At 42.7% G+C, this 27,626-nt stretch overlaps 1 protein-coding gene across 4 annotated transcripts in view; it reads right to left on the minus strand.

Moving 5' to 3' along the window:
- Positions 1-25,209, minus strand: part of fndc5a (fibronectin type III domain containing 5a) — a 29,654-nt gene extending 4,445 nt beyond the window's left edge. The window contains exons 1-5 of one of the 4 annotated variants that reach the window (XM_052086709.1): positions 25,116-25,209; positions 5,787-5,902; positions 4,726-4,924; positions 2,622-2,711; positions 1,036-1,169 (exon numbers count right to left, since the gene is read on the minus strand). In XM_052086709.1, the coding sequence (XP_051942669.1) occupies positions 1,036-1,169; positions 2,622-2,711; positions 4,726-4,909 (408 nt within the window). In that variant the 5' untranslated portion in view covers positions 4,910-4,924; positions 5,787-5,902; positions 25,116-25,209. Of the gene's footprint in view, positions 1-1,035; positions 1,170-2,621; positions 2,712-4,725; positions 4,925-5,786; positions 5,903-23,563; positions 24,234-24,452; positions 24,646-25,115 lie in introns of those variants that run through there. The other 3 variants (XM_052086707.1, XM_052086706.1, XM_052086708.1) reach the window with 3 other exon arrangements.
- Positions 25,210-27,626: the final 2,417 nt, after the last annotated feature.

Consider the following 27,626-nt stretch of genomic DNA (forward strand, 5'->3'; position numbering starts at 1 on the left):
CACACTGTTCCTGCCCTCCCTATAAATGGAGGTCCTGTAGAGATGACTGTAAGAGCACAGCGGAGATGTTCAATGAGGTGAAGAAGAACCCTAGAGCGTCTGCTAAAGATTCTCTAAAAACCTCTGACATAGTGTATGGCATCTTTGTTGACAGATTTATCATCAGTAAAACAACAAGAATGGATATCACAGGAGGAGACCACTGTCAAAACCACTGCAGCCTGAAAAATATCAGTGGTACATCTCTGAAGCAAGACAGTCCGGATGTACCAAGGTGTTGCTGTTAATCTATTCTGCGTACGGATGAAACTAAAATTTAGTCACCTGTTAAGAACACACAATGTTATGTGAAGCATGGGGGGTGGGGGGCATCATGCTTTGGGAGTGCTTTGCAACCTCACGGCCTGGACAAATTGCGATTATCCACGGGAAAACAAATTCCCATAATTCATACCATTTATTTGCCAATTAAAGGGTAACAGAGGAGGAACAGGACAACAACCCAAATGACCCAAAAGTAAATCAACAATAGAATGACTTTAACAGTGCAAAATATAGAATTTCTAGTGCCTCAGACAGAGATCTGACTCAATTAAAACAGAAAACTGTTTGCCTTTGCTTGTCACTAAGATCACATTTTATGACCAATTTATACAGAACTGTGGGAATTCCAAAGGGTTGGCGTCCTTTTTATTGCAATTGTTTATACCGTTTTGGACCTCACTTACAATGCCCTGTTTGGGATTTCTCGCTCACTTATGCCTCATTTCCTCAAAGGTGAAGCACATACGGTATAATGGGGAGTATTATACAGGTGGCAGGCAATATACAGAAGAGTCATTTGTTGGAATCCTAACCAAACACAGGCGGCATTGTCATAGACGTTTTTTTTGTTTGACATTGAGAAACACTGTATGAGTGCACATGAGTGTCAAGTGGAAAAAGGTCTTGCGGCGGGCGGCACCATTCACCTGCCCGGCATTGTTGAGGTGGGGGGGAGGCACCTCGGGGGAGGAGGGTGTGGGTGGGTTATACCTTACTGCGCAACAGACCCCCTGACGGGTGTTCAGGAGTGCTGCACTCTGATGAGGTTTTGGCTTTGTCCTTGTTGTTGTTGGGCTCATTGTCCTTAATGATGTCATACTGGCGACAGAAGAGAGCGATCACGCCTGGGAACAAGAGAATCAAAACGATCAGCCAAAACGATTCGATCAGTTTTTGAGCCACAGTTATCGTGTGGAGGCCGAAAATCAATCAAGATATACATGCTTTTTTAGGCCGAGGGTTAAGATCATTTCAAAGAACAACTTCACAACTTGCTCCGAACCTTTCAGACAACAAAATGCACAAACTGCTCAGAACAGCCTGTAGTACTGGCGGTTAAGGCTGTAAAATATATGAAAGAAATATCGTTCTTGTGATAATGGCCCATGCAATACATACGTATCACAAAGATGTGTAATAAGTTTCATATGGAATTGTGTGTTTTCAGCTGACTTTGACCAATCAGATTCAACCTTAAATAAGCATCTCTAGCCAATGGGTGAACAGTATCTAGGAGCATTACCAACACTAAATAACTTACCGGTATATAAATAAAAAACAAATAGTAAGTCATTCCAATTAATGACCTAAAAATACATTGAGCTTGCTTAGTGAGTTTTTGTGCTCAAAATGTCCTCTTAGGTGTTTGGAATTGTGACACATCATCTCATGCCACACTGTAATCTCTGCCTACAGCATGCACAATGCAGGTTTGCTTCCTGATTTTTTTCTATCCAAACATTTACTGAAGGCATTTTATATTGATCACATGCCCATGACGGTACATAATGATATGGAATTATCGGCCAGCCCTATGTTGAGATAATTTATCGTACTGAATTCTTTCAAAGTAGAAAAGGTTTAGTTTAATGAATTTTTAGGTATCTAATTCTATTATTTACAATAGGGCAATTATTATTAAATTATAATTTGTTATTTTAGAAGTTTGAACAGAGAAAATATCAAACTGCATTATGTTTGACTTTTTTTTTCCCCATAGGCAAAGGATGGCATTATGAAAAGATCACTTCAGGCATAACAAGGTATGGTGAACTCCGCATATTTATGACTCAGCAGTTTCTCTCTTTTTTTTTTTTTTTAGCGGGTGGGGGTGAAACTTAACCCCCATTATTCCGCAGTAAACTTATTGCTTTGCCATCTTCTTATGTCATCTTGGTGCCAAGGAACTATGTTGAAGTGAATTTCGCTGCTTCATTCAGACAGAGGTAGTGCTTTACTGCCATGTTGTATAGGCAATTATTTATCTTTTTAGGGGGGTATCAGTTTGAAATTTTCGCTCTTCACCACATTTGTTCTTGGTTCCTACGACCCACTCATAGTGGGGGTTCACTACAAAAGATAAACAGCAAAGTACAAAAGTCCAATTTCTCTGACATCTTCCCTATGCCGCTGACAGGACAAGGAGTGTGCATGGTATCTGAAGATGGCAATGATACCGTCTGTTGTGATGTAAAAACCACAAAAAAACATTCAATTTCTTTCTTCAGCACCTTTCAACAGTCACAAACCATTCCAGAGAGTCTCTATCATTCTATCGAATTATACGTGATCCTCACCTGCCCACATGATAAGCACCACCACAATGATGATGAGCTCCCCCGCCCTCAACTGGTTGGTCTGGCCCACTTCCTCCATTGTGACTTCGTCTGTGAGAATTGGAAGGCAACATAATTGTCAGGGGATTACTCAGATGCTGAGTCTGTTGTGTTTCCATTTTTGTGGTCCTTCGTGGTGAGTTGCAGTGATCTTGGGGGGCCAATTGCTCATCGTCTTTGCAACGGTTTGCAGATTCAAGAAATGGCAACAAGTTGTTGTAGAAATGATAGTCTGAATGCCGTCAACTGCCAAGGTGCGCTTGGGCACTAATCCGCCACTTTTCTGGTATTACTCAGTGTTGTTGAAGTCACAGCCTTGATATAAAGTTCACCGCAGTGAAGAGCGCTGCCCTCATACTGGGTGACATTTTGAGGCCCCGGCGTGGCAAGCATGCACCCCATGCTCCAGTAGCTTTCAGAAAGACGCAATTCAGCTGATCAATTGGCCTCTGTTGCCCAGTAACAACTAATCAAAGCACACCTGCCCAAAGGGTGCTTGGACTATTCATTCTTTCGGCTTTACTGGCCACACTGTAACCCTTTTAAGCCACAATAGCCAAAGTCCCTGCAGAAATACTAATTTTCTACAACAGCACAGATATTTGCGCAACACAATGAGATCCAATACAAGAGCTGTCTCAAAAACCAGCGAAAAGATTTGATCTTGTTAGCTGATACAGGTCATTCTTTGGTATGTGCAGTGGAAGCCTGACTCAACAGGTTGCTGTGACTCTTATGCTCACTGCTTCTGTCACTCATGACAATAGTTAAAGTTTGAATACGTTAATATTTATTTTTTTAGTTTGAGGTTGAATCTTTGAGCCCTATCTATACAGTTGACTTGTCTTGACTTGACTATCTTCCTGTGTGGTGTTTGTACAGGACAGGTATGTTCTTCTCATGCCTACATAAGTTCTCTCTGGGTAGTCTGGCCTCCTTACACTTTCCCAAAACATACATTGCAGGTTCATTGAAGACTATTTGGTGGGCATATGAATGCTTTTTTGGTGCTCGGCGGCTGACTGGTGACTAGTCCTGGATGTATTCTGCCTGTCTGAAAATCAGTGAATGAACGAACTGCAAGGTTAAGCAATTTTCAACTCCAGAGGTTCCACTTACATTTTGAATTTTGGGGAAGGATTAAAAAAAAAAAAAAAGAAGACTATTTTGCCATGTTCATGTGAGGTTGGAAGATCCTGCTAATGCAATGACAAGGTGGAACATCAATTAAAAAAAATTCTGTGAAGGTTTCAAGCAGAAAAGGAAGCCATCTACAGTACCAGCCTAGGCTGGAAAATGTGCAAAACATGAGAATTGAAGGCCGCTCCGTGATATCTGTGCAAACCCAATATTGAAGAGGATTAAATGTGATCAACGTCAAATGAATGAGTTTAAGGCAGTACACTAAAATAAACTTGAAAGAAAGTAAGAAAAAAAATTGTGTTCCAAAACCTGTCCAGCTATTGATTTAAAAAACATTTCCCTTGCAGTAACAACCCAGAAACAACACTTCTAGAGTTAATTCGTCAGCTGTGGAAAGCGCGTCTGTTCAATCTTCGGCAATGATGCTACTTCCATTTGTATTCCACACTATCTTGCAACTGTGAAAGAAGTTCAAACTCTCTTTGGCTCCAATTTCAGGGAGGAGTCCTGCAGAGTGTCACGCATGAAATGAGGATGAGGACGAATACTATAGATAAGGCTTCAGCCAAAAGCACAGTGATTTACCATCCGTTGCAGCTGCGGCTTCGTCCTCCCGGCAACTGATAAATGCTCCCTCCTCACCCTCATTTCAGTGAACTGTACAGCGGTGCCGGTTGCCAGAAAAGTGGCCAGAAGAGGCCACGTCAATACACGATGAAGAATACGCCCCCTTGGCTGTGTTGAGCACTCTCGTGAAATTTCATTTCACGCTTTGTGTTCATATTGATTTTTATTGGTGTTTGGACAAAATCAGTCATGATTGCATCAAGAGGACGACTTCACTCTGCAACTTCTGGCTCAAGAACAAACACAAAAAAGCGGTGCAAGCCTATTTGTATTCATGTGATCCGTGACACTTTACCTTTATTCTTAGAAGCCTGAGTCTCGGCCTCCTTCGGTGTTCGGAAGCGTAGAGGTTCGCTTTGCGGGCTCGTCCCAAACATGCTGATGGACTGCACGTGCACAATGTAGTCTGTCTCCTCCTCTAGGTCCCATAATGCACAGGAGCGTGTGGTGGTGTTGACTTCCTGGATGAATCGTAGCATACGCACGTCTTTCTTCTGTTGGTGCACAATACGGGAGAGTTGTGTGGAAGAATGTTCGACTCTGGAGGAACACACATCTCCAAGACGAAATAAAACGGCACATTTATACAAGAAAAAGGGATTTCTTCGTAAGATGATCATTGCAACTTCTGGACAACTACTGAGTTTCCTGAAATCTTAATTCTTTAGCCCTACTATCTTTATAGCATAAGCGTTCCCTTTTCCCGAGGGCAAGATTCCATATGTGATCGTGAAAGGGATATTAATGCCATCAAACACCTTTCGGATGAACTCGAATAGATATTGCGAGCCACTCCCTCTTGTTCAGCATCAGCAAGCTCAGACCTCCCAAATGTTATTCTTGAAGAATGACTGAAAATTCCCAAAGAGGCACTCAAAAATCTTGTTAAAAAAAAGTAAAAACTGGTTCTTATTTTATTCCACTTACACATTCGCTGAATGTCAGCTAAGTCTCCCACTACTTCAGGGAAGTTTTTGTTGCTATGACATTTGAGAGTCTACCACTAATGTTATTGTTCCTGCTGCTCTGAGTCTGTTAGTGAAGTGATGCAAATGAATAATTTCTGTTTGATTTTAGAAAACCCATTACACTCTGATGAGTTACTTTCTGAGAGCATTCAAACAAGGCCTCGACTCCTTCGCTCTTTCCCATAATGAATCTTAGAGGCTAGAGGAAGGGAATTACACAGCGAGGAGAACAGGGCATTACATCAAGCAGCAGTGATGAAGCGAAACCTCATATGTATGTTGTCTCCAGTAGTTTGTCCATGCGTGCAAGTAACCTCCTTGATGTCCAGTATTTATATTAAACAAAATACTGAGCGGGCAGCATTTGTAGTATCTGGATGTCAATCACCTGCTGCGTGATGGCAAAGCCAATGACAGGGTCTCCCTCGGGGATGTCCCATGTCACCAGAGCAGAGTTAGCTTTCACCGCTTTGATGGTAACATTGACAGGGGGGGACAACGTATCTGCAAAAAGAGACGGATGAAAGTGTTTCTTTTAAACGTCTGAAGGCAAAGCAAAGCAAAATCAAAGCAAAGTTGGACTCAGGCGACCACAATTATAACAGTAAACTGTACGGAAAATGAATGGGTGGATAGTGTGCACATTAAAAAATATATATTTTTATCGCATTATCTGAATTTAAAGTGGCCATGTTGTACCCATTGTACAACAAGGTATGGAGATATGAAAATGGGTGACTAATTTTAATCCGTCCATCCAGCCATCCATTTTCTGATCCGCTTTATCCTCACAAGGGTCACGGGGCATCCTGGAGCTTATCCCAGCCGTCTTCGGGCAGTTGGCCGGGTACACCCTGAACCGGTTGCCAGCCAATCGCAAGGCACACACTCTGATGAACAAACATCCGCACTCACACATCACACCAAGGGTCAATTTAGAGTGTTCCATCAACCTGCCACGCATGTTTTTGTAAAGTGGGAGGCAACCGGCGTACCTGGAAAATCTCCCCACGCAGGCACGGGTAGAACATGCAAACTCCACACAGGAAGGCCGGAGCCGGAATCCAACCCTACACCTCTGCACCGTGAGGCCGACATGCAAACTAGTTGACCAGTGTGCTGCCGTCTAATTTTATTCTGACATTTAAAATATGTATTTTTCAAAGCACACACATCAACACATCAGCATTCAACACATTAGAGCTAAATCACTTTGAATGAATTGATGTAATCCGCAGCAATTTCTATAAAGCCAGATTGAAGAGGAAAAATGAAAAAAAAAACTGAGTCAGCCTTTTGATAAGAATGCTCCATTTTAATATGACAATGTTTTTATTTTTATTGTGCTAGTTCTATATAGAGTTGTTTAACATTTAAATCTACAAAGGACTTTTAACAGTCCTAAAAAAAATAAAAAAAAACAACACTAATAAACAGTAAAATTATTACAGTTTTTTTTTCCATTCGACCCACGCATGTGATATAAATTGCCTGACATCTGGTGAGTGGATTACCGTGACAACAACATTCATGGTCTGTTTGTTGCATGTCATCATACAATGCCTAAGCACAATTAAACAACACAACCGTGTTCCCATTAACTTTGGCTGTCCTTTGTGCATTATGCTAATTTACGAATGCACGCTTGAAGCACCAAAATGTAAATTGCGACAGTGGTAATAATCATTACACCTGCAAGCATAATACCATTGCTATGATATAATGTTTGGCATTGTAAGCAATATAGAGTGTTGATTGGAGGAACTCTCGGGGGAATGAGCAGAGCTCCAGATGCTACTGTGTCCTTCGAAAATAGTCTAAAAATTGATTTTACATTTCATACAGCTCTGTTAACATTTTTGCAGTCCACTTTGGAATTACGGTGGCCTTCAGGATCAATAAATATTTGGATTCAAAGCCTGAGTATGATGAATAGGAAGAAGGAGAAGTGGTCACTTGATGTTTAGTAATGCCACTCAGCTGTCTTAGAATATAAATATAATCAGCTGGCTTAGCGCAGGGATGAGATATTGTGAAATACAGGTTAACAAATTACACTGCTTGGAATTAATGGGTGGGTGGCTGCAGCTCATGAACTCATACACCGTTTATTCAGACTTTTGCCAGCAAATCCCCAATATATTTCAGTGCTGCTTGTTTCCAAGATATCTGCGGTTGAAGCTGTGATGAATCGCCCGGATGAGAGTAGATGACATGAACGGGGCCGGCGACACATCTTTACCATGTTGCTTTTGCTTACTCTCTACTATTTATATGTCATCGCCTCTGAAGTCCCAGAGATGCAAGGGGCCTGAGGGGACTTAAGAAGCCATAAATCAAACTCATTATTCACCTCTTTCATTCTGTCTATATTGTGCGCTCATCTCAAAACACACAGCGAGTTAACCTTTTGAGTCCTCTCAGGGACTGCGACTCCAACAGGGACCTTATGTAATATTATAGGCCAACTCTGTAGATTTAGTATTGCAGCCTGCAGATTCTTTTTTCTTTTTTACTCTCTACCCGCCGGTGCCTCATCCCAAAGTGAAACACATATATGCCCAACTCTCAAAGAATGTTGTTGCTGGAAGCTTTAATAACTGCTGTCTGTTGACACCTAAAAGTTTCCCTATCGCATTAGCTTGGTCTATTCAGTGATTTCAAACCTTTGATGGTACAACTGATGTTGTACCATCTAGTTAAAAAAAAAAATCCCCATACAACTATATTCAACAAATATTGAGTAGTCTCACATCATCATCATCATATCATCTCCTTTCTCATGAGCACTTTGAAAAAGTAATTTGTGCCTTTGTCACATCCCAGCTAGATTACTATAATACACTTTGGAGTCAGCCAATCCTCCATTAAGCATCTCCAGTTGGTCCAGAATGCTGCTGCTTGCCTCTTGACTGATAATCGAAAGAGGGAGCACATAACTCCTACTCTGGCATCCCTTCACTGGCTCCCGATACATTTTACAGTTCTTTTCAAGATCCTATTATTTGTTTTCAAATCTTAAAATGGCCTCGCACCACCTTACTTCTCTGAGCTCCTCCGCCCCTACACACCTGCCGGTGCCTCAGGTCTGCGGACCAGACATTATTAGAGGTACCAAGAACTAAGCGGAGGTTCAGAGGGGATCAAGCCTTTTCCGTTGCTGGTCCCTCTCTTTGGAATGACCTCCCACTGAACATTCGGCAAGCCTCCTGGCTGCCCATCTTTAAAACTCATCTCAAAACACATTTGTATTCTTTGGCCTTTGACTCAAACTCAGTATGACTCAGACAGAGTTTTACTGTTTTGTGCTTTCTACCGTCTTCGTTATTAATTTATTTACACCTCACCCAGGCGCGGGGAGACCTTAAAAACTACACACAGGAAGGCCAGAGACAAGATTCAAACCCAGAACCTCAGAACTGTGAGGCAGATGTGCTGAAGATGGATGGATGGATGGATGACTCCAAAAAAAACAAAGTTGATGAAGTCGATTGTGTGGGGTGGTTAAATAAACAGACGGCATGGTGGTCGACTATTGGTTAGCGCATTGGCCTCACAGTGCAGAGTTGCAGGGTACAATTCCGGCTATGGGCTTCCTGTGTGGAGTTTGCATGTTCTCCCCATCCCTGCGTAAGTTTTCTCTGTACTCCGCTCACTCAAATGAGTTAGAGCAACCAAAATATGGCTTTTGTGTGGTTGGTGGATCCCCAAAATTAGCAAAGCAGCATATTTCTCCTCTGTAACTCAGTAATGTGTTTTTGTCTGTTCCATTAACACTTCCAATTCAATCACTTCAAATTTCTTTTTTGTTTGTTTGTTTTGTTTTTAAGCTTGTGCTGTTTTTCCGAATTTTCAATGGTGCAACTTTCAGCACAAAACCCTCTTAAATACAGCAGGCTCCATCAGTTTTACACAGTGCGTACAATCTGTGACATTGATTGAATTTAGTGATTTTACTCAAATAGGTTAGGAAATTTTATAACACACCTTTAAAGTACCTACCCTTTTTTAAGCCGTTTGTGCCATCTCATTTTAAGAAGGACAACGTTTCTAAGACCACTAAAAATGTACATTCAATTGCACACTGTAAGTAGAAAATATCTGAAATCTACAGTGTGTGCTATTTCAGCGCCGTAGACTGCGCCTTAAATCTATCAAACTAGACGAAAGATATTTCCAGCCAGGGTTGTGGGCCATAGATTGCTCAAATGGCAGTCAGCTCTGGATCAACGAGTTCTGCAGACAACACCAACCTGCTGCATTCAGCAAGATAAACATCCGCCTCTGCAGTCTCACTGCTACTAGAGCCAGGGGATGGCAGGTTAAAAGCAGACCAAGGATGCATTTATGAGGTTTTGATACAAGTCTGGATTGCACCATATCTCCGCCAAGCTCATCTGGCAAAGCAGTATGGGATTTTTTTTCTTTTTCTCCTTTTTTCTAAAAAAAGTGAGTACACCTGATGATGACGTGTACAAACTCCAATCCCTTTCATTAAGACTTTCATGTGCCAATAATCTGTAACCTGATAGCATGAGAAAATGTCCACTGTAGTAACCGCTGTCCCTGAAAGGATTCAAATAATTAATACTTATTTGCCATCATTCACTACCACAATGAATTTGGAATAAAATGATCAAGCTGTATACAACTGTAAACTCATTTAAAAACGATCACTGAAGTGTGTCATTTACAATTTATGAATTGCACCCGTTTTATGGAGAAGAAAGCTGCTTCCCTGCACGCAAAAGCATTCGGACAACTGACACAGGAAGGTTAATTAACTGGATGGATTCGATTCGCCTATTATTTCAACACAAATGGAGCAGAAAAAAAGTTATTGAGGGCAGATATTACAAGGGTGCTGGGCAACTGCTGCCTACATGAAATTCGATGAGGTCTCAAAGCAAGCGAAGGAGGTGAATACGCCATAAATGGATAGCAGTGATCGCAAAACCCATAGGGGCTTCTTTGCACAGCCTGCTGTGGTGCTGGCCAGCTCTTCATGACTACTAATGCTTCTTCTGGGAGGTTGCTGTGTTCTGCTTGTATGTCTGCCAGCCACTGGGCGTTGGTATTGTGTCACGCTTCCTTATTCCAGATAATCTTCCAGTATTGCTCTGTCTCAGTTTTAGGAAGGTCTGTTTCAATATTGCTACATTGCCCCGAATACTAAGACCTTACTGGGTTGTTGGAGGACATCGTGTTTATTCTCCTTGCCTTTCCCTCTCTCGTTTACCTCTTCAGGGTAAGCAAGTAAAGCTCTGAGTCATTGCTTGGCAGTCTCAAGTACCTCATCCATGGGCAATTTGTTGTATTTCTGGGGCAGTTCTCTCCTAAGTGTCACACATCTGCTTTCCTGGTTCCTCTTACTTTTGCCTCTAGTCTTCTCTTACACGGAGATGGACAATGCTCCTTCCGGTTGTTAGTCTCATAGCCAAACATCTCTAGGATAGCTGATACTGCTGCATAGATCAGCCAATTGATCTCAGTGATGTTCTCGGTCGGGACACTTAGCAGTGCTGTGTTGGCATCATCCAGGAGTGATTCTGATGGTATGTTTTTCTTAGTGAGGCATTTTGACTCTTTTTTGCTGTTGCAAGTATTTTGCAATGATTGTTTTTCTCTGCAAAGGGCAGCAATGTGGGCAGCAACCCTACCACGTCGTCATCCCAGAATGCATTGCTCACGTGAAAACAATGGCGGCGTTTATGCAAACGTTTTTACGAAACGCATTAAACTGGAAATTATTTTTGAAAATATTATCCTATATTACGTTACGAACAACTAAATAAATCACACAGAGCAAAAATGTCATTAAGGCTAGGCTTCCTTTTCAAACTTCCGCTCATTGCTTTCATGCCTTTATTCACTTCCTTTCAACCATTTCATGATGCTATCAGACACAGTGTGTTGCCAATGACCACATGCTTTAAATATCCGTATGACAGTCAGCTCGTATGAAACACCAGACGCACATCTTCATAAACTCTCCCTGAGCGCAGTTGACTGCATCGCTGTGAGATATGGGTGCTAGTTTGAGCCACGCTGGACATCCCGCCGAGCGTGTTTGTTCACGATGGCGGCTCGTCGTCTATTCCATGCTGAGGGACGTTAAGGGTGACAACACTTCGATGCCCCTGTTCATTAGAGAAATGATAGCAATAGAGAGTGTTTGTGGGAAACGATAGACAGTAAAGGAGAGATAGACACAATTTCCCGGTACACCTCGGGAACATGAATACAATGTTGGCTTGTGATTATTTTATGAACATTCTCTTCATCTCGATGCCACAACAAGAGATGATCATGTACTGTATTTATTGTTTTGGGTTTATTGCTTCAAGTTGAGTATTTGTCAGGCTTTATCTGTTTGTTTCTATTGAACTATTTTTCTTGTCTTTAATTTTGACAGTAAACGGTTTACATACAAACACTGTTGTACCTAAAAAAAACAACTATGCCAAAATAATAACAGAATACCTCGCCTGCATTTACTAATTTGGTGAAATAAAAAAAAAAGTAATTGGGCATAGGTGAACCTCGCAATTCATTGTTCAGTGTTTGAATTGATGACCTGTCTTCAGAATCACTGCTTCTTCTCTGCTTTCCATTCTTGTTCGACTTCACTGCCTTCCTTTGGCGACATGAAACATTGATTGCACCCTATGATTTTTTTGACACCATAACATCAGCCATAGAATGAATTCAAACGGAGCATTACATTTGAAAAAGAAGTGGTTTTGATATAGTTTTCACATTCAATCTTATTAAATCGTACAGATATGACAAATGCCGTGGGCTGTGAGTGTGTTTTGGCAATGTATGTATGTATATTTTCAATGTAATGATTCCTTTGCAGGCAGACACTGGACCTCTGACAAGCAGTCAATACATTAACATTTGTTCTGAATAAGCAACAATGTAATTGCATTACATTTTCAACAGAATTTTGCAGCGCCCCATGTCTGTTAATGTATCAAACAACCAGTCCTTAATGAGATGTGTTTCCTGAAAGCCATCCTTGACTATATGCTCTGCATACTAATCTTTTAGAAAGCTCTGAATCATTGAAATTCCGCAGTACAATGAACTCCATGGATATGTGTTATACATTAGTGAAGTCAGAAATTTAATTAAACCAACAGTCATTTATGTTATTAATGCCAATACAAATTGTGTTGTTGCCTCCACTGATTGAAGTTCAATGTTAACTTGAGGCCGCTCAGGGTAGAAAGATTATTATTATTATTATTATTATTATTTTAATATCCACTCAGTGGTTGAGAGACTGAGGAGTTGGAAAAGCTTATAGGGTGGTTCCTCGGCTTCTATCAGCCCCCAACAGAAGCTATTACTGATTGTTACAGCTTCACTACCCATGGAAAAACATTACTCAAAGTCACGGTGTGTTGTGCCGCTCCCCGGGATGTTAATAAGTAAGACTGCAAGGAAAACTGCCTCATAGCTGCATGTTGTCCAGGATATTTAGGGACAGACATAAGCCTCTTGCGTTTACATTTCCTGATGTTTTTTTTTTTTTTTTTTTTTTAACTTTGCGTATCACCGTGCGCCTAATTCATAGAACCCAAATTCAACTCAGGATGACAGTCCACTGTTTTAGTTTATGAGTGAACCAAAATATGCATGCTGCGTTTGGTCCCAACCACCTGATTGGGTGACAAAATCAACAGAACCCTGCAACCTGGAGAATTGAAAAAACTTATGAATTGTGACACAAACAACACAATACAAAATTGGCATCTATATATCCTTGCAAAAGGAACCCAGTCACAGGATGGGAGACAATCTACAGTGTGTTTGGGTTAAAAGAAGATATTCAACTGCAGAGAGGATCAGGCATTTATTTGGACAGATGTATTTTCATAATGATAATAAAATATACAGTATATATTTTTGTTTGTTTGTTGTTTTTTATTTTTAACAAAAAAAAGCTTGATTAAGGGCGGCCGGGTGATCGACTGATGAGTGCGCCGGCCTCACGTTGTAGAGGTGCAGGGTTCAATTCTGTCCTTCCTGTATGGAGTTTGCATGTTCTCCCCATGCTTGCGTGGGTTTTCTCCGGGTACTCCAGTTTTTTCCCACATTCCAAAAACATGCAGGGCAGGCTGATTGAACTCTCTAAATTGTCCCTTGGTGTGAGTGTTAGCGCGGATGGTTGTTCGTCTCTGTGTGCCCTGCGATTGGCTGGCAACCGGTTCAGTGTTGCCCCTGCCTACTGCCTGAAGACAGCTGGGATAGACTCCAGCACCCCCCGCAACCCTTGAGAGGATAAAGCAGATTGGAAAATGGATGGATGCTTGATTAAAATAACATGCTTGACAATGACGCATACTGTCAACTGGAGTTTCCAGCAAAATAAAATAATGACTGCAGAGAAAATCGATGTTGTCTTATGAGATAAAATCAACCCCTACACGCGGGACTCCTATTCTTGCATTACAAAAATGTGTATGCTTGGTCTGAAGACCGTGAATGTTCCTTAAGTGCAAAATTCAGAGAAACTACAACTATGACAATGTGAAATCTTTGACATACTTAAAAGAAATAGTTTCTGCCAGCAATCAAAAATGGTATATATGCAGGAAGAACGTTCAAGTTAAATTGAAAGGACTATTTAAGTAAAGCCCAATTGATCCACTTGAAATAACTGGTTTGCTTGAGAAATGTATTATTTTTATATGTATATTTATTATTATTATTAATTTATATGAAGTTCTTTCTTTTTTTTTTTACTTCATCCAAACTGTGATTTTTGTCAGTGCAGCATCAGAAAAAAAGACTGTTTGCTGTTCCAATCTGTACAATGAAGTGTTTCGCAGCATCGAGAGGCAGCAGGTGTAAATATGAAAACAGCACAAACACTGTGGAAATTAAAAAAAAAAGTAATACAAGCCTTACAGAAATGCTGAGCAATAAATTAGTCCAAGCTGATGATTGTGAATATTATATTATGACAGCATGGGGCTGCTTATTTCCCCTTGCTAACATGCTATTGAGGGCAAGAGGCTTGCGGGCTGTGGCTGCTCTTTGCTCTTTGGGGTTAACATTCACTGCAGAAGGCTGCTCACCTCATCTATATTTTATTTGCCGTGATAGAGCCATCAGGCTTTTATGGCCTGAAGATCGCCTTCACGTGTGTTAGAAGAGACCTCGGCACATGTGCACATGTGCCACCCTCACACATAGACACACACACACACGCTCAAGTACGCAAACAGCATGCAACTGCATGCTGACATGGTCACACCTAAGTCACAATTGATTATAGCAGCGCACCAGAAAAAAAGGTCATCACAAAGCATAAAGTGCCTCATTCGGATGGTTGAACATCAGGTAAATAATTTAGATATGCAACGTCATAAATATTTGCAGATGTGGGATGCAGCAGCATTTCACAGTGTAACACACTATACATCTGATTTTATTGTTGTATTTAATAAGGGGTCGGGTGCAATGCGAGCTGGGCGGCAGCCAAAGGCGGGGACCCTGGCGGTCCGATCCTCGGCTGCAGAAGCTAGCTCTTGGGACATGGAATGTCACCTTTCTGGCAGGGAAGGAGCCCGAACTGGTGTGTGAGGCAGAGAAGTTCCGACTGGATATAGTCGGACTTGCCTCCACACACAGCCTAGGTTCTGGTACCAGTCCTCTCGAGAGGGGTTGGACTCTCTTTCACTCTGGAGTTGCTCACGGTGAGAGGCGCAGAGCAGGTGTGGGCATACTTATTGCCCCCCGGCTCAGTGCCTGTACATTGGGGTTCACACCGGTGGACGAGAGGGTTGCATCCCTCCGCCTGCGGGTGGAGGGACGGGTCCTGACTGTTGTTTGTGCATATGCACCAAACAGCAGCTCAGCATACCCACCCTTTTTGGAGTCCTTGGAGGGTGTGCTGGAGAGTACTCCTGCTGGGGACTCCCTTGTTCTACTGGGGGACTTCAATGCTCACGTGGGCAATGACAGTGAGACCTGGAGGGGCGTGATTGGGAGGAACGGCCCCCCCGATTAGAACTCGAGTGGTGTTTTGTTATTGGACTTCTGTGCTCGTCACGGACTGTCCATAACGAACACCTTGTTCAAGCATAAGGGTGTCCACATGTGCACTTGGCACCAGGACACCCTAGGCCGTAGTTCGATGATCGACTTTGTAGTTGTATCATCGGATTTGCGGCCGCATGTTCTGGACACTCGGGTGAAGAGAGGGGCGGAGCTGTCAACTGATCACCACCTGGTGGTGAGTAGGCTCCGATGGTGGGGGAAGATGCCGGTCCGTCCTGGCAGACCCAAACGTATTGTGAGGGTTTGTTTGGAGCGTCTGGCGGAATCCCCTGTCAGAAGGAGTTTCAACTCCCACCTTCGACAGAGCTTTTCCCATGTTCCGGGGGAGACGGGGGACATTGAGTCCGAGTGGACCATGTTCCGTGCCTCTATTGTTGAGGCGGCCAATCTGAGTTGTGGCCGTAAGGTGGTTGGTGCCTGTCGTGGCGGCAACCCTCGTACTCGCTGGTGGACACCAGCAGTAAGGGATGCCGTCAAGCTGAAGAAGGAGTCATATCGAGCCTTTATGGCCTGTGGGACCCCAGAGGCAGCTGACAGGTACCGACTGGCCAAGCGGAACGCAGCTTCGGTGGTCGCCGAGGCAAAAACCCGAGCATGGGAAGAGTTCGGTGAGGCCATGGAAGCCGACTTCCGGACGGCTTCGAGGAAATTCTCGGTCCACCATCCGACGTCTCAGGAGGGGGAAGCAGTGCACCACGAACACTGTGTACAGTGGGGATGGGGCGCTGCTGACTTTGACTCGGCACGTTGTGAACCGGTGGGCAGAGTACTTCGAAGACCTCCTCAACTCCACCAACATGCCTTCCTTGGAGGAAGCAGAGCCTGGGGACTCTGAGGTGGGCTCTCCTATCTCTGTGGTTGAAGTCACCGATGTGGTTAAAAAGCTCCTCGGTGGCAAGGCCCCAGGGGTGGATGAGATCCGCCCAGAGTTCCTCAAGGTTCTGGATGTTGTGGGGCTGTCCTGGTTGACACGCCTCTGCAACATTGCGTGGTCAACGGGGAGAGTACCTCTGGATTGGCAGACCGGGGTGGTAGTCCCTCTTTTTAAAAAGGGGGACCGGAGGGTGTGTTCCAACTACAGAGGGATCACACTCCTCAGCCTCCCTGGTAAGGTCTATTCAGGGGTGCTGGAGAGGAGGGTCCGTCAGGAAGTCGAGCCTCAGATTGAGGAGGAGCAGTGTGGTTTTCGTCCCGGCCGTGGAACAGTGGACCAGCTCTACACCCTTAGCAGGGTTCTCGAGGGTATGTGGGAATTCGCCCAACCAGTCTACATGTGTTTTGTGGACTTGGAGAAGGCGTTTGACCGTGTCCCTCGGGGAGTTCTGTGGGGGGTGCTTCGTGGGTATGGAGTACCGAACCCCCTGATACGGGCTGTTCGGTCACTATACCACCGATGTCAGAGTTTGGTCCGCATTGCCGGCAGTAAGTCGGAATCGTTTCCAGTGAGGGTAGGACTCCGCCAAGGCTGCCCTTTGTCACCGATTCTGTTCATAACCTTCATGGACAGAATCTCTAGGCGCAGCCGAAGCGTTGAGGGGGTCCGTTTTGGTGGCCTCAGTATTGCATCCCTGCTTTTTGCAGATGATGTGGTGCTGTTGGCTCCTTCAAACGGGGCTCTCCAACTCTCACTGGAGCGTTTCGCAGCTGAGTGTGAAGCGGTTGGGATGAAAATCAGCACCTCCAAATCTGAAACCATGGTCCTCAGTCGGAAAAGGGTGGAGTGCCCCCTCCAGGTCGGGGGGGAGATCTTGCCCCAAGTGGAGGAGTTTAAGTATCTTGGGGTCTTGTTCACGAGTGAGGGCAGGAGGGAGCGAGAGATCGACAGGCGGATCGGTGCAGCGTCTGCTGTGATGCGGACGTTGTATCGGTCTGTCGTGGTGAAGAAGGAGCTGAGCCAAAGGGCGAAGCTCTCAATTTACCGGTCGATTTACGTTCCAACCCTCATCTATGGTCACGAGCTATGGGTCGTGACCGAAAGAACGAGATCCCGGATACAAGCGGCCGAAATGAGTTTTCTCCGCAGGGTGTCCGGGCTCTCCCTTAGAGATAAGGTGAGAAGCTCGGTCATCCGGGAGGGGCTCCGAGTCGAGCCGCTTCTCCTCCACATCGAGAGGAGCCAGATGAGGTGGCTTGGGCATCTGATTCGGATGCCTCCTGAACGCCTCCCTGGTGAGGTGTTCCGGGCATGTCCCACCGGGAGGAGACCCCGAGGAAGACCCAGGACACGCTGGAGAGACTATGTCACCCAGCTGGCCTGGGAACGCCTCGGGATCCCCCGGGGAGAGCTGGAAGAAGTAGCTAGGGAGAGGGAAGTCTGGGCTTCCCTACTAAAGCTGTTGCCCCCGCGACCCGGCCCCGGATAAGCGGTAGAAGATGGATGGATGGATGGATGGATGGATTTAATAATATCTATTTTTCAGTGTGGGAAGATTAAATTACGCAAGGCCAATCTAAAAAGTGTCTAAACATGCCCTTGATCACAGCCAATTGGAATAACAATTCGTACAAAGCTAAACCAAAGTTCGACTGTGACAACTTTGACAAGACTAGCCTGAAGTCTGCATTCTGCTCCCTACCTCCCTTGTGCTTTTCTTATACATCCCCTGTTGCTGTGACCTTGTCAGAGTAAAAAAAAATAATTTCCAGGTCAAATTCAACAAGAAATTTTCCGATGACCACCTCACATTGTAACGGAGGCGGAAAGTGTCTGAGTGAGTGGCCGCAGGAAACGTGACTGTTTTAAAAGGAAACACAAAGATGTGTCATTTTAGCCATCTGTTCTTGTGTTTTTGGAGAGTTTGGAAACAAACATTTGAAGTCTAATGAAGTCTTTCATTTGCTGTTCATTTGTCTGTCACTACAATCTTAACCTCACTCGCCGACACTGAAAATCTCCTTTTTCTTCTGTATTCAGAAATTCACAGTGAGTGAAATAGGGTGACAGTTTCTTTTCACCCAGTCATCCTGCTATTGATTTGTCTCATGTGAGTTACGAACTGACAGCTTTATGACGTAGGAGGTTGCGCAGATTATAGAAGGGAACAAGTGGCCACATTAACATGGACATCAATCAATATTAACTCAATGAAGGCTCTGAATAGACAAAGTGATGTAAACCAGCGGTTGCCAACAAGGATATTTCATCCACGGCTGCATAGATTTACGGAACCAAAAATATTTTATTGTTTTGTGTTGATTTATTATTTATATTATCTGGGTCAGAATTTTAATTTTTTTTGGAAAACCAGGTGCATTCGCCTGTGCTTATACATTCAGAATGAAAGGGGGAAAAGGCAAAATGATAAGACAGAAGAAGGCGAGCCAACAGCTGCCAAGAAAAAGAAAGCTGTGCTTTCAATTTCCAACATTAATACTGAGTGAAGTGATATTTCGCTTGATTGCTACCTATTGTTTTATTTGTTTATACTTATATATTTGTGTCTTTATGTCTCTTTTATGCAGTTCAGTTTTGCTGCCCTTATTTTGAGCTGTGTGTTTTCAATGCACTGCATGTTCGCACTGTAGTTGAGAGGAAAGAAATTTTATCCGTGCTGTATGTTGTACATGGAGCATATTTGACAATAAAGTCGACTTCACTTGACTTGACCCACATGAATTAAAATAGCACCCCACCCCACCTGATGTAAACACACATGAAAACATTCATCCATCCAATTTCAACATTGTTTATCCTGAAGAGGGTCAGGAGGGTTGTTAGAAATTATTCCAGATGACTTCGGGCAGAAGGCAGGCCACTCCCTGAACTGGCCAGGCAAATACAGAGACAAACAACCATTCACACCCACATCCACACCATCGCCGAGTGGGAACTGATTCTACGCTGCCCTCACACAAGTCAGGCGAGCGTACCACTACACTATCGGCGACCTTACACGCAAACATTTACAAGTTCAAAGATAATGGAGCAATGACCTAAAGACCTGAGGATTTATATACACAAGCACAAGGTCATCATTTCTTTCACGTGTGCCTTACTCAACCTCAGATGGGCCCTTGAGGCGTTTTGAAGTGAAAACGTGCCGGATGCAAGAACAACCATATTCTGGGATATAACAATGTGGGAATTGGAAAGGACACAAAATGGCCTCTTATCTTCTCTACTTTAATGCAGCAGATCAGGTGCTAATTAACATAAATATTGAAGTAAGATGATCTGAGTCACGCAAAGGCCAGAACGAAGATATGGGACTTTGCCTTATACAAATACAACAAGGACTGAAAGAGCAAAAATGTGCAAGTAACTGGCGCCCCCCTTCAAACAGTTTGAAATTGCCCAAAGATGCCACAAAATGCTCTTAAACTTTCCGTACTTCAATGTACAGTAGAAACCCCAATTCCCATGAAGTTGGGTGTGAAACGTAAATAAAAATGGAATACATACATGCATCCTTTTCAACCTACGTTCAGTTCATTACAATACAAAAACAAGATATTCAATGTTCCAACTTTATTATTATTATTTTTTCAAATATTTTACTACTTCGATGTAAAGCACAAAAGTGTGCTGTGTGAATTTTTTTTTTTGGGGGGGGGGGGGGGGGAATCATGTATGTTGTATCGTCCGTATCAAAGAAGAAAATGACCATTCGGAAAAATGAAACTACTGAAACTAGACCATCTAGAAGCAGGTCTAAGTTGTGGCACAGGTGTTGTAATGCAATTTTGGTGAATTTGCGATGAAGGGCAACAGATTTTAAGCCTCGTGGATATGTGTGATGGATGCTATCATATTTCATTAATAAATATGACAACAACGAGATTGTCGGGGGGGTTCACAAACGGATATGAACAATCCGGTTGAAAAGCGGTCTCAAAGTGTCCACTTGATTGTGGTGATCTTTGGTCACTCTGGCCAACTTTACATCATACACCCATGGAGGTCTGCTCACAGTTCCTATAAACGTAGTCTCATTGCGCGCTCCACCCAACTGCACAATTGGACCGGCTTCGCAATTGGCAACAAAATAGATTCCTTAGTGTTCCCAACAGCTTGGTGAGTGTTGTTAAAACGGATATGGATGGTGTGGACACATTAAGAGGAGAGCTCGTAACTATAATGGTCGGCATGAGAGGAACACTGAAAAAAGAGACATGAAGGCCGTTGGTGTTAGAGAGAAGGATGCAGAAGACAGGCTTCGAAAAGGATGATGAGCTGTGGCTACCCTTAATGGGACAAGCAGAAAGGAAAAGCATTTCAAAGATGCTCTATCCTGTAGACTCCAGCATGAAAATTTATCACCTGCTCCTGTATGACACCGAGTCCCAAAAGATAAATGTAGTTTTACATGCAGGCATTAAAACATATTCTCTCAGACTGCATTCTAATTCAAAGTATCAGAAAAAGAAAGGAGGAAAGCTTGGAATCATTTTGTCTCTTGCATCAGCGTTCAGTTTGTTAAATGATTAATTGATTTTTTTCCTTTTTCCTTGGAACAGCCCAGGGAAAATTGCTCTAGAGGATTTATGGACCCATTGAGATGAATGTGTTTGGGAGTCGATTTACATTTTAAATTGAAACATTACCTCTCCTTTCCCAGGTTCAACCAGCTGTTTATGAGTTCCTATAAACACAGATGCTGTAAAGACGTCAGCGCGGCGTAAATATTACAGTCCCACTCCTTCTCACTCTTGCCAGGCTGACACTTGTACTTGGCATCACATCACATCAATGTATCCTGGAGTTTCTAGTGCTTGACATTAAAACAAACAAACAAAAAAAAAAAATCACTGTGACCTCTTTTCCCCCTATTTATGATCTTTATGTTAGTACACTGTTAAATCATGATATGCTGTCATGGGCGGATATAATGCCATTTTGCATATGTCATAAATTTGCATCCAATTATTGTATAAATAGATTATGAATGCCTGTGCTTGATTAACCGTGAGATTCTCCCTATGTGGCCAAAGTATGATAAATAAGCATATTTATGAGCTGGCTCAAGCAAAGCCATCCATCCAGAATAAAACGGCACCATTTCAGCTATTATTCAAATTGGATGAGTAAACAATGAATAAATGAAGCGCGAGCAAACTCAAATGCTTTGAAAAGAGAAAGTCAATCATAGTGTCAGCGGATTGCTTGATGGATGGAAAAATGTACCAAATTAGAGAAACATTTACATTTTATGCTTTAGAAATGATATGTGTCACCGTCTCATCGTTATCCTGTGAGTATCCAGGTATGTGTGTCGTTCAGAGGCAACAAAGGAAAAAATCAGCCCATTGATCTACATCAGAGCACACACCCAAAAGCAAACAAACGCATGTGATTCATCAATGTCAAGAGCCCCGTTCTCCATTTCAGTTAGTAGGAGATGTGAGGTAATTGGTTATTTGTGAAAGTCTCGGGCTGGGTAATAATTCAATATCAATATATTTCGCAATAGACACCTGATCAATTGCAACAGAAATTGCACTCAATTTAATATCGATATCTGGGAGCAAATACTGACCCTGTCATTGTGTGTGCTGTGGGAAGAGGCTACAGTAGGATGTTAGATTTGTGTCACAATTAGAAGCACCTAAAAGGAAATGTTTTTTAATATGTAAATGTATTTTTTTTAAATATGTAAAAAATATATTTAATCAATAGACTAAGATGATATACATACATTGTGCTCGGTGCAGCCCTACTAAGTGCATTGTTTAAAAATGTTTAATAAAAATTTAAGCTTTACATTGACAAGTTAATTTGACTTTTTCATAGTTGTTTTAACTTCCTATTTAAGGTTCAATATTATATTTATAAATACATTTACCTAAATTCAACATTTTTGCTCTGGGCCTTTGTCATGAAGTGTGGAATAATAATAATAATTATAATAATAATTTAAAATAATGTTAATGATAGTATCAACTGATATGAAATATTATATCATGATACCATTTTCAACCACATAGTCCTGAACAATGGGAAACTCACATAATTGTGATTATTTTCATGTAGAAGTTATGTCGAACCCCCAAATGATTTGGGAGTGATTTTTTTTAATTCATTCACGAATTAATTAATTCATAGCATTCACTGAATGGCCACAAGATTATGACCACTGGCACATTCTGATGAGATTCATTATTAGAGCTTTTTCAACTCTGCACGGTAGCCAAAGTACAGTTTTAAAAACATAGTATGAGGGTGGACAGTTTTCCATCACTGAAAACTACAGCCTTAAAATTAAACATGGATTGATCCCTTTTATAGTTTTTGACAGGGTCAGTTAAAATTCTGAATTGTTGTCTTTTTAATGGGATGTAGTGATTGGATTGGATGCCTTTACCAAATGGCTTTATAGCTAATAGCCTAATCATTGTTTTGGACTGTGAGTGCAGCAAGGGGTCGTAAGCACACCAACACCAGTGTTTACAGTATGTGCTAATTCTTTATTATGACTATAAAACAGGATAGGTCTTACATTTCCGATTTGAAATGTGCTAGGGTGAGGTCATACAATAAGAGGTAACTGGTACAAGCGCGACAATGCTGACATCGAGCACTTTCGTGATTTTTTTTTCTTCCCCCAGAATGAAATACAGTAGGCTGCCACTGAGGTGCACATGCAGGCACCTCTTGGACCCAGGAAAGATAAATAGTGCAGAATCTTGTAGACTTTGGACAAACATGTATATAAATATGTCTTTAAGATATTATATAAATTACAGATTTCGGGCACAAACACAGACGCGCGCGCGCGCACACACACTCACACACACGCATGTACAGTGTAATATGACTGGCAAGTACAGTTTTAATACAGCCTATTCAAGCCAGTCAACCTAGCCCATTTTATTAATACCGTCCAATAATATAATCGGACCGGATTTGCGATTGAGGTAAATTCGCGCGTGTTGGTCACTAAAATGTCACACACACGCTCTCCACAGGTTCCAAAGACAATGCACAGCGTGCCCAGGGTGCACAGTGATGTTGACATCCGTGCAAATCAGGGTTTTATCCATGCACATCGCGGTGGGCACCTTTCGTCACACAGTCAAAAGGCAGTCAAACGCGGATGCTGCTGCACGAACACGACTGTCGTTCCAATTGCACATGAACAAGAAACTTACCCGCTGAGACCCGCGAGACGCCAAAACAGCTGAGAACGAGGACAAAAAATCGCTCCATCTTTCTCGCTCGGATGACGTGCGGTCCCATTTACTCCTCCAGCCGCGAAGGCTGCGTTAATCGCCCGGCTGGCATGCCCCGCTCGTTTGGACGGGAAAAGAACACCAAGCAGTCCCGGTAGCCGCTTCCTCATTCAACACGCTCGACTGTGCCCGAGTCGCCACCAGCCGCCACTACGAGCATTGCTTTGTGGGCTTCACTCTGTTTTCTTCATGTACCAGCGGAGCTCCAAAAGAATCCTCGACCTGCACCTGATGTTGATGATGATGATGATGATGATGACGATGATGGTGCGAGCTGATGCTGAAGGTGGTGGCTGCTGCAGAGTGAAACGTGCTGGTGTTGTATATGAGAACCAATGCCTGCCTATAGGCTAAACCAGCTGTATTATACAGCCGAGAGAGCCACTCAAATGCACAAGTTAAACAATTTCCAAGGAAAGCGAATATTTTTATAAAAGCCACAAATCAACATGTTTAGTTTGCATACAGCGGGAACAAACAAAATATTAAACATTCTGGATACAAACTGCCAGAAGCATTTCATTTCGACTAATTCTCGCTCTCATTCTCCTGCTCTACAATCTCTGAAACATCACTGCCCACTCACAAATTAAATATGCATACAGTAGCCCACGCAGACAGTCGCTGCAGCACCGCTTGGCTTCTTCCTACTTTTAAATCAAACATTTGCCCCTTAACTACTCAGTTTTTCCACCTCCTCACAATATCTCCCCACCATCGGCAAACAAAAGCAAACACTCCCATGCACGCAATTTCACCAGCTCGCATACTTTCAGGGGCCTCTGTTGAAAAAGTTTAGATACCGTACCTGAACTTCAGATTGGATCCCCTGCAGCAAGAAGAGTGTGTGTCTGTGTGTCTATGTGTGTAAGTGTGTGTGAGCAAGTGGTAGGGCAGTCGGTAGTCTGTACCGGAGCTGGCTCTCCAAGAAGTGTTTTTCACATGCAGGCTTGCACCTCGATTCATAGCCTGCTGCCTGTGACGTGCCACAGGGAACACAGTTATTGTGCCGTTCTTGCTCTCCTTCATTTACGTGTGTGTGCGTGTGCGTGTGTGTGTGACTGTATCACAAACACAAATTTATCTCTGGACCAGGGTCAGCTGAAATACAGACAGGCTCCACCTCCCCATGACCCTGCACAGGAAAAGCGCTAAATTGGATGAATAAAAGAATTCAAGTGCTAAAAAGCTCATTCAAGATAGTGGAATCTTTAAGCTTGAAGACATTTCCTGTTTTGGTAGTGGAATTTCAAAAGTATGTTTTAAAATTCTTCATTGTCATACAAGTGTCAAATTAACTTAGAGTGACAAGACTTAACAACAGTAAAACACTGGACATATTAGACCGGATGTTTGTATTTTGGTGTATTTTAAAAAGCTGTTTGCGCTGCTGTGGGTGTGAACACAAGCAATGCCATTTGCTGCCTATTAAAGCTGCACTTCTCACAACTTTTAAATGTAGCACACTCACTTTTGCATGGAGATGCCTCATTGCGGGGAAGGCTGTAGCAATCCGCGTGTGACCGGAGTATCGTCGCCGTGCTTGCCCGGTGGGGCAGTAGACAGCTGAAAGCCGTACCCTTCAAATACAGAATGAGCTGCCGGTCATTTAAATATGTCTGTTATGTATCTATCCCCACCCCTTATGGTTCGTGTGCGACACTCCCACCCACCCTTTCTTGGAATGATTTATAAACTAAAGTCATGATAGTGATCGTAATGCATTCAATTAATTGATTTCTACACTGATTCAGACGGTCTGATGCCTGTTCATGTCATATTTATGGATGAAATTTATTTGCCATGTCTGCTCAGAATCTGTCTGCCTGTGCAACGAATAAATCCAGCAAAATTGTGTTTCATCAGTGGCGCCACTATTCAGATGTTGTCCAAGCATGGGTAACTTGAGGTTGATTTTCTCAACTCAACTCAACTGTATTTATAGAGCACTTTCAAACAGCCATCACTGCATACAAAGTGCAGTACATGGAACAACTAACATACAACAGTAAAGCAACAAAGCGGTAACAAAGACGGTAGAAAGCACCGAACAGCAAACTCTGCATACCGCAGATCCTTCTGTCAAATTGGCAAACAGGCAAATCGGGATTCACCAGCATTTCCGCGTGTACCATCTATGAAAATAAATCCCTCAGTCTTAACTTTTATTGAGATAAAAGGCACATTGTGGCACAACACCCTCAACAAAATCCAATGCCGAAAATGTTGTGTACACACAATGGCAATCCAGTTTACTCCTGCTTAGATGTTGTAAAATACTGACAATAACTATTGGATTTGGCAGCTGAAATTGAAGTACCATGTCTATTTCTGGCTCAACAGTGGTTAATGAGAGCCACAAAGTGAAGGTGAGGCCAAACATTTTGTCTGTCCTTCTGTTCTCCAAAGACAATTATCTCAATTTTATTTCCACTTAATTAGATCCAACGTTGCTGCCTCCGGTTGTTCATTTGTTTGATGTCATTCAGTGGCTCTATAAACACCTGCTGATTTTGCGCTATATTATCCATAGCTGTTGTAGCTCACAACGGAGCGATGGCCACTTCTTTTTATTTGATTTAAAGTGGCAACATTGAAAAGGACCATAAAATGTCAATTCCATCAAAATGTACAGTACATATCCAAAAGTAAAACTTATTTAGACTCTTGTACTGTTATGCCTACGCAGTAGCATATCATGTCTAATGTTGTTGCATCCTGAACGTAACACTGAGATACTGGGGGGTTAATTACAACCGCGCAACGGGTTACCGTCAGCGCAACCTGCGGCAAATACAGCTCATGTAGCTCTTTTATCTTTTATCACTCACTCATTGCGCTCATTCGTCGCGTGCACCCACACACACCTTCCTCAAGCACTAAATTAACACTAACATTAACAGCATATCATTAATTTAATAACCCGTAACTGCCCCTGCTCACATAACTCTATCCGGTACATTTTGTTTTCTTGTATACATCTGACTTACAAATGGTGTGTAAGGTACCTAAGGTAACTTTGAATTTTGGTTTGACCTCTTTGTATGCATGGAGTGAGATTAAAACTTCAGACCTCCAAGCCTGAACGTAAAACACAAAACTCAGAAATTTACATTTCGAGATGTTTTTTTCCTGTTACAACAGCGGCTCTTTACATTCGATAAGAGTAGCGCAGTTGTACTGTATGTATGTTGCCTACTTGCTCTGTTTTTGCTCAATAAATTTACCGTGCATGTTTTATGGAATGTTGGAGGAGACTGGAGTACCCGGAGAAAACCCACACAGGCAACGGGAGAGCACAGGAACCCGGACCTCGGTAATGTGAGGCAAACGTGCATACCAGTCAACCAATGTTAATAATTTCAAAAAGAACAACACAAAGAAGGTACTGGAAGGAATTAAAACAAGAAAAAAATGAACAGAGTCCAAATATGAAATCCAAAAGTAAACAAAAGAAACTACCCTAGACACCCCAAAGTCAAAGAAAAAAAAAACGGACATACCAGGACTGGCGTCAGGGGGTCTCTTATAGTTGCATTTCCTTCTTTCTCACATTTGAAGCATCAAACCACACCAACACCGCTTTCCTATTTCTCCTGAAGGAATGTTGCTTAGAGTACTCGTTTGCGATTGGCCAGAAACTCATCTTTACTTGACAAATAGGATGTGTAATCTTGCAAATCCAGACACTTCACAAGGTTAAGTGAAACATTCATTCTTACACTCACTCATGCCCATATCGATCCCCACCCCCCCACACACACACTGAGACTTGGCTGGAGATCGAAGTTTCTGTCAGGTCATATGGAGGTGAGCACCCTATCCAAGAGTGTTTTTTTTCCCCGTCAAGGTTGGTTTGAAGTGGAAGTGGTGATAGTGAGTATATGATGAACGGGGTAGTCATCGGTGTTCCTGTTTTAGCTTGATAGGATTGGCACAGTGGCTAAGGCAGTGGAGAGAAATGCTCACTGAGCTGTGACAG

This window comes from Hippocampus zosterae, chromosome 14 (assembly GCF_025434085.1).
Source record: "Hippocampus zosterae strain Florida chromosome 14, ASM2543408v3, whole genome shotgun sequence".
Taxonomy (NCBI): Eukaryota; Metazoa; Chordata; class Actinopteri; order Syngnathiformes; family Syngnathidae; genus Hippocampus; species Hippocampus zosterae.